The sequence below is a fragment of the Gastrolobium bilobum genome, unplaced genomic scaffold (assembly GCF_033153095.1).
Source record: "Gastrolobium bilobum isolate Gb01-03AN ecotype WA unplaced genomic scaffold, APGP_CSIRO_Gbil_v1 utg7290, whole genome shotgun sequence".
Taxonomy (NCBI): domain Eukaryota; kingdom Viridiplantae; phylum Streptophyta; class Magnoliopsida; order Fabales; family Fabaceae; genus Gastrolobium; species Gastrolobium bilobum.
Genome location: NW_026898915.1, coordinates 541966 through 549941, shown reverse-complemented (window position 1 = coordinate 549941; position 7976 = coordinate 541966). Strand labels below are relative to the sequence as shown.

General features: G+C 39.6%; 1 protein-coding gene across 1 annotated transcript; it reads left to right on the top strand.

Annotated features, from left to right (window-relative positions):
* Positions 1–884: 884 nt before the first annotated feature.
* LOC133285411 (uncharacterized) lies at positions 885–7865 on the top strand. The gene is made up of 3 exons (XM_061482621.1): positions 885–1345; positions 2825–3196; positions 3284–7865. Exons 1-3 carry the CDS (start codon positions 1211–1213, stop codon positions 7673–7675), a joined length of 4899 nt encoding a protein of 1632 aa, XP_061338605.1. The 5' UTR covers positions 885–1210; the 3' UTR covers positions 7676–7865.
* Positions 7866–7976: the final 111 nt, after the last annotated feature.

Sequence of the window (7976 nt, the reverse complement as noted above, 5' to 3'; positions counted from 1 at the left end):
TTGGTATTTGATTACTGTTTTTTTTATAGAAGTTAAAATTTTTAGCTTTCAAAAAAAAAGAATTTCAACTTTTTTTTTTATGACTTTTGCTTTTATTTTTAAAAATAAATATCCAAATGAATTTATAATGAAAAATATTTTTTTTTTTAAGGAAAAACCCTTCCAACCATACCGTTAAAACTCTCATCTTACCAAAAAAGCGTTGGGGGTAATGACTTGTCCAATGAGAAACAAACTCGGTGCCGATTGTAGCAATTAGTTCTAGCAGCAGCAGATGGGAGCCCAATCATCAAATTTCCAATCTGATTGATTACCTGAAACAAAAATAAATAAATATCACATCACACTTTATTACTTGCAGTATGAGGTGTTGGAACAATGGTGGACAACCTTAACTTCCCATCATATGCTATCATGTGATCTTAATACACTGAAATTACACTCTTACCCTCTGCAATTGACAGCAATATGTATATTAAAATATATAATATAATCAATCAGCAATCAGCATTCACCTCCTGTCCATTTTAGGACCAGGTCCAGGCAAAAGTAGGAACTGGGATAACATTAATATCAATAAAGAAAGCCTTACAGTTACAATAATATTTTTGGGAAAAAAACAAAGAAAAACACAAGTGGTCTGTGTCAGAGACAGACAGAGAGAGAGCAATGAGTGATTCAGTTCAGAGATAATTAAAGTCAAAGGGTCCAGTCAATATTACATCTGTGATTCCCAACACCATACAGACCAATCTCCATTCTCATTCGCCTCACCATCCGGGGATGTTATCATTCTCCCTGCCCGAACTGCCCTAACTGCCCGTCCTACTCAACCCAAGTACCAAGTACACCACCACCCTCTATCTATCTGTCTATCATCTTTATCTCTCTGTTCTCTTCTGTTTCTCTCTCTAAAATTCATCGCTCTTCCCTTTTTCAACTTTCAAGTTCGTAATCCGGCTAAAGAACTCGCTTCTGATTATCGCGCTGCTGAGAAATTTCGATTCGCGTTCGATTTCGAGTTCTCCCGAGCATTATTAGGGTTTCTGAATATTTTTTTTTTTTTGAGGGGCCGAGGATGTTGCTGGAGTTAGGGTTTTGGGTGGATCTAGGGTTTGGCTGCGGTGCGCGGTTGGGGAATTAAGGTGGGATTGATGGTATTTGTTTGTTATGAAGGTGGGATCGAGGGCGAACATGCAAGGCGCTGGCTATGCATGGGCTTCGAGGTGAGGAGAGAAAAAATAGGACTCGGCACATGTGGAAATCCACCACGCGTGTTCACCCTTTTGTAAGCGCTGATGTTTCTTCTTCTTCGTCGTCATCGTCAGTTAATTCCTTCTATAAGGTATCCCTCAATGCTTTTATGTTTTTTTTTTTTTTTTTTTTTTTTCTGGAACAGCTTTGGGGTAATTGTATCGGAAGGTTTTTGGTTACCTCTGTATTTGTGCAGTGTGTCTGTATGTTGATTTATTTGGTCAATCGGAATATTATGTGAAAGATTATTAAGAAAGCTTATCAATTAAAATGGGCTTATTAATTAAGTTACATATGACCGAATTTCTATAATTGAGCTTATTAATTAAGCTGATTTATGTGAATGAGGGAATGGATGCCACGAATTTGTTCATCAGAGGCCGGTGATTGAAGGGAGACTTTTTTTTTGTATCTTGCAGGTAGGATTTATAGTTTTCAAAGGTCTTTCTCTCTGGGAGTATTAAATCACCTAGTTCAATGCTTATTGAGTTAAGATTAATATAAGAAATTTAATATCATTCTGATCACTTCCTAACAAAATTGCTTTTCACACATTTTTTTTTTTCCTTTTTTTTTTCCCCTTCTCTTTCTGCCTTTCTATTCCATTGCTAAATAAATGTGTTTTCCAGGCTTTTTTACTTTAACTTGGGGTTGCCGTTTTGGATACTTGGTTCTCTATCTGTTTTAAAATAAGCTGTTATAACTTATGGAAGGCATAGATGATTAAGAATAAAATCTGCATAGAACTATAAACTTGATTCCTTTCCCGTGGTTCTTTATTCTTCTCTATTTTATTTTTTGGTGCTTCATAGTGTGAATTGTGTGAACATTTTATTTAAAAACATTAAGTACTTTGCATCCGTGTTTTGTCAATGCAAGGTACTTATCTGCAAATTTTTGCTTTTTTCCTTCTTAAAAATTCTATATAATGTAAATATTGATTTCTCTTTTTTAGTTGTGGATTTCTTACTCCTTTGATAAACTTCTATTATTCCGAGTCATAAGAAGAATGTGTACTTATGATGGACAATATGCTTTTAGAGAGATAAACTGTATAATAGTTGTTAAAAGATTAAATGAAAATGCTGTTTTTGATAACAGTAATCTATCCTAAAAGGAATTGGAAGCTTTCTAAATTTAATTATAAGAAATGGCAGAGAACTTATTTTCATATCATGAGATTACTATTTTGGTGCAATGTTATAAAAATGATAGTTGTGGGTGTGTAGCACGAGATTGCCTGAGTTGTTTTAACGTAATATTTCTCCTCCCATATTCTCTGGGACAGAGTTGTTTTCTTGGCTTGTTTCATAGGATTAGAGAACTGTTTTTAGCTAATGTTATTTTCTTTCTTACCTTTCTAATCTTTTACTGTTGTCCTAGGAGGATTTGGAATTATCCTTCTTTTAATCTTCTTTCTCTTAAAGTCTTCTGTGATGAAATAAATTATAATGATGATGTATGCAATCTGGTCTTAAAACATATTGCTCAAAAAGCAAACTGCAAATGGTTTTGTTTTGCTTGATCTTTAATGGTTCACTGAACATTTTCTTTCTTTTTCAAATCGTAGGATGGTCGCAAAATTAGTGCTGGTGACTGTGCTCTATTCAAACCACCTAAAGATTGCCCACCTTTTATCGGAATAATTCGTTGTGTGACAGTTGTTAAAGAGAAAAAATTAAAGTTAGGTGTAAATTGGCTTTATCGACCCATTGAAGTAAGACTTGGCAAAGGTGTGCCGTTGGAGACTGCTCCAAACGAAATTTTCTACTCCTTTCATAAGGATGAGATACCTGCTGCATTGCTGCTTCATCCTTGTAAAGTTTCATTTCTTCCTAAAGGTGTTGAGCTTCCATCAGGGATTTCCTCATTTGTATGCAGGAGGGTTTATGATATTGCGAACAAGTGTTTATGTTGGCTAAGTGATCAAGATTATATTAATGTAAGTTTCTGACTTATGTTGCAATCTATAATGTTCCTTTTATCATGCCTAACACTTTTACCGTTTATATTGTCCATAATATCCCAGGATTGCCAAGAAGAAGTAGATAAGCTATTATACAGGACTCGTGTAGAAATGCATGCAACAGTGCAGCCAGGCGGTCAATCTCCTAAGCCAGCGAGTAGTCCAACATCAACATCACAGTTAAAATCTGGTTCAGATAGCATGCTGAACAGTGTTTCTTCCTTTCCTTCTCAAGTTAAGGGTAGGAAAAGGGAGAGGGTAGATCATGGGCCAGAGTCTGTGAAGCGAGAACGTTCAACAAAACATGATGACAGAGATTCTGGCCAGTTTGGGCAGGATAGCATTTTAAAGACAGAGATTGCCAAAGTTACGGAAAAGGGACGGCTTGTTGATACTGAAGGGGTTGAGAAGTTGGTGCAGCTGATGGTTCCTGATAGAAATGAGAAAAAGATTGATTTAGCTAGCCGGTCAATGCTTGCAGCTGTTATTGTAGCAACAGATAAATTTGACTGCCTTAATCGGTTTGTGCAGCTGAGGGGCTTACCTGTATTTGATGAATGGCTCCAAGAGGCTCATAAAGGGAAGATTGGTGATGGTATTGGGTCTAGGGATCGTGATAAATTTGTTGATGAATTTCTATTGGTATTACTCCGGGCACTCGATAAGCTTCCAGTAAATCTTCAGGCTCTACAAGCATGTAACATTGGTAAATCTGTGAATCATTTACGAAGTCATAAAAACTCTGAAATTCAGAAGAAAGCAAGGGGTTTAGTTGACACATGGAAGAAACGTGTTGAAGCTGAAATGATTATAAATGATGCAAAGTCTGGTTCAGTTAAGACTGTCCCCTGGCCTGCCAGACAATGCCTTCCTGAAGTTCCTCATGGTGGGAATAGACTTTCAGGTGGGTCATCTGATGTTGCCCTGAAGAGCTCAGTTACACAGATTTCTGCATCCAAAAAGGCCTCTCTGAAGATTGTCCAGGGTGAGAATACTACTAGATCTTTGTCAACATCTGCATCTCCAAGGTCTGTGAAGTCAGTTCCCTCACCTGTTTCTGCAACTATGAACTTAAAGGAAGTACAGTCAGTTCCCTCACCTGTTTCTGCAACTATGAACTTAAAGGAAGTACAGTCCCGTGTTGCAGCTGTTAGTGGCTCCTCTGATCTTCCTGTGACAAATGCAAGGGATGAGAAAAGCTGTAGTTCTAGTCAATCGCATAACAGTCAATCTTATTCCAGTGACCATGCTAAAGCTGGGAGTCTTTCAGGTAAGGAGGATGGCAGAAGCTCTACTGCAATGAGTGTGAATAAAGTATCAGGTGGCTCTACACGCCACCGAAAACCTATGAATGGATTTCCAGGGTTGGCTCCATCTGGAGGGCAAAGGGAAACTGGGTCAAGCAGAAATTCTTCCTTGAACAAAAATTTAACTTCAGAGAAAATATCTCAATCTGGATTGATGGAAAAGGCACTTGATGGAACTTCTCTTGAGGGGCATAATCCCAAGCTGATTGTAAAGATCCCAAACCGAGGTCGAAGTCCAGCAAAAAGTGCCAGTGCAGGTTGTTTTGATGACCTTTCAATCATGACCAGTCGAGCTTCATCTCCTGTCCTTTCAGAGAAGCATGATAAGTTTGATCGCTGTTCAAAGGAAAAGAGTGATTTTTATCGAGCTAATATTGGTGCAGATATAAAAACAGAATCCTGGCAGAGTAACGATTTCAAAGATATATTGACTGGGTCTGATGAGGGTGATGCATCATCAGCGGCCATTACTGATGAAGAACACTGTAGGACTGTTGGTGTTTGTAAGAAAATATTAGATGTATCAAAGGTTGCTTCCTCCTCATCTGGGAATGAAAGTAAAGCCAGGAATTTGCAGGATGCTTCTTACAGCTCCATAAATGCTCTAATTGAAGGTGTTAAATACTCTGAAGCTGACGATGTTGGAATGAATCTTCTTGCTAGTGTGGCTGCTGGAGAGATTTCCAAATCTGAATTGGGAATGCCAGCTGAATCCCCTGAAAAAAACATCACTACAGTTGAACAGTCATGCACAGCTGATGCCATGGTCAAGTCTTCTGAAGAATGTCTTGTTAAGGATGAGTGTTACTCAAATGATGGTGAGCATAAGAAGCAAAGTTCCTTATCTGGTGATTTAGGGACCAAAGATGATAATGATTTTGGTTTTCTGGCATCTGGAGGGAAAGCTGCAGGAGAACATAATATAGATATTAATTCATCTAGTATGGATTTGCAGGTTACTGAAACTTGCTCTGAAAGTAAAGGAAAATTAACTGAGAAACCAGCTGATACTTCTTTTTCTGGCTTTCCCAAAAGCACCATTCAGGAAGCTAGAGATAGTGACTCTAGCATGTTGCTCAAGGAAAAGAAGGTTCTTTTGGGAGTGAATGCAGTTGGAAATCTTGATGTTAAGGTCAGTGATGTTGCAGGAGAAATTAAGGCAGAAGCAATTGAAAAATCATCACAGACCCCTGAAGAAGTTGATGTCAAGTGTGATAACTGTATTACTGAGGGATTAAGCAGTGTAGAGACAACTCAGAAGCCTCCTGCCATTCTTACACAGTTTGACTCAGTAAAAGAAACAGATGTAAATTTACTCCATGCATCTAGTTATAGAGTTGATAAGGTTCCTGAAGACCTAAATGAAAGGGGATCTGAAAAAAATGATATGGCTGCTCAGGATCAGGCTAGTCCGTCTAAAAAGCAAAGAAATGAGTCAGAAAGTGATGCTGTTAAAGTGCCTGAGAATAGAGGTTTATGTTCAGGTGTGACTGGTCTAGCTGCTGAGTACGTGGAAGTGAATTCAGGAATGAAAGAGGTTTTTGATCAAGATGCTGGACAAACTCCGTACACAGCTTCACCTGGCTTTCCTTCACTAGAAATGGATCAGTGTTTGGGTCCTAAAGGTTCAAAATTGGTTGCCGTTGAAGCAGAGGAATGCACCTCTACCACTAGAGATGCTTCTTCTATGTCTGCTGCTGATGTCTCAGATGTGGATGCAAAAGTTGAATTTGATTTAAATGAAGGGTTCAATACAGATGAAGGGAAATGTGGTGACTTCAACAGCATTGACATGCCTGGATGTGCACCTGCTGTAAGGTTGGTCAGTCCTGTTCCATTTTCTGCTTCATCTATGTCTGTTGGTATTCTCTCAATCACAGTGGCTGCTGCTGCAAAGGGTCCCTTTGGGCCACATGAAGATTTATTGAAAAGTAAAGGGGAGCTTGGTTGGAAGGGATCAGCCGCCACTAGCGCATTCCGGCCAGCTGAGCCCAGGAAAGTTATGGAAAAGCCTCTTGGTATACCTACCACCCCTATCCCTAATGCTGCAGGTAGAAGGCAGAGTTGGGCACAGTTGGATATTGACTTGAATATGCCTGATGAAAGAACACTTGATCATGTTTCTTCTCAAAACTATGATTGTCAGACAGATTGTGGAACTCGTGCAGCCAATGGTCATGATCCCAATAAATCAACGGCCTCACCTGTTCCTTGCTTTGGAGGACTTGGTCTTGACTTGAACCTAGTGGATGAGGCTTCTGATGCGGGCAATTGCACCATGAGCAGGAGTCATAAAATGGATATGCCACTCCTGCAGGTGAAGTCATCAGCCAGTGGTCCTCCAAATAGAGAGATGAGTGTCTGCAGGGATTTTGATCTGAACAATGGACCCGCTGTTGATGAAGTCACCACCGAACCATCGATGTCTGCTCAGCTTGCCAGGAGCAGTGTGCCATGTCAACCACCTGTTTCTGGACTTAGGATGAGTAATCCAGAACTAGGGAACTTCTCATCATGGTTTCCTTCCACTGGGAACACGTATTCAGCTGTAACGATATCTTCAATTATGCCTGATAGAGGGGATAAGTCCTTTTCAATTGGTGCCCCTAATGGACCGCAAAGGATGTTGGGTCCTGCAGCCGGTGGCAACGTATTTGGAACTGATGTTTACAGGGGGGCAGTTTTATCATCTCCTGCAGTGCCATATCCATCTGCACCATTCCAATATCCCGTCTTCCCTTTTAATTCTAGCTTTCCTCTTCCAGCAGCATCATTTTCTGGTGCATCAACTACTTACGTAGATTCAACTTCAGGAGGGAGGTTTTGCTTCCCTGCAGTAAATTCACAGCTAATAGGGCCTGCCAGTACCATTTCATCCCATTACCCCAGTAGTAGTAGTGCTGAGAACAGTAGGAAATGGGCAAGGCAGGATATAGATCTTAATGCTGGACCTGGCAGTTCAGAATTTGAGGGGAGAGATGATAGTTCACCTCTTGTACCACGGCAGCTTTCTGTTGCCAGTTCTCAGGGCCCTGCTGAAGAGCAAGCAAGGATGTTCCAGTTGGGTGGTGGTGTTCTTAAGAGGAAGGAACCTGATGGGGGGTGGGATCGCTACAAGCAATCATCATGGCAATACCAAAATTTGTAATCTTAGAATCTGAGATCACCCACCCACAAATGCTTGTAAGTTTTTAGTTTTGTATATTCAACTGTTGTAACATGTAGGCGTTTGACAGGAGGATGTTTGAAAATATATCCTGTGTTGTGCTGATTTAATTCAGCGTAAAAGTGGGGGATATTTTCCCGTAAAGCAAAAATAAAAAATATATTTTTAATGATATCGGAATAAGTGCTGCCTCATTTTCTCTGAGTTTTCTGTCCCTTCTCTATGAGAAATCCAGTTTCTTTGTCAGCTTACTATGCTTCGCATTTAATTCTTCTTGCTGGAA

Excerpts from the sequence above, each read along its gene's own strand:
- LOC133285411 (XM_061482621.1), top strand. The coding sequence starts at position 1,211 with ATGCATGGGCTTCGAGGTGAGGAGAGAAAAAATAGGACTCGGCACATG. Across the intron at positions 1,346-2,824 it reads CAGTTAATTCCTTCTATAAG|GATGGTCGCAAAATTAGTGC; the intron begins GTATCCCTCAAT and ends TTCAAATCGTAG. Across the intron at positions 3,197-3,283 it reads GTGATCAAGATTATATTAAT|GATTGCCAAGAAGAAGTAGA; the intron begins GTAAGTTTCTGA and ends ATAATATCCCAG.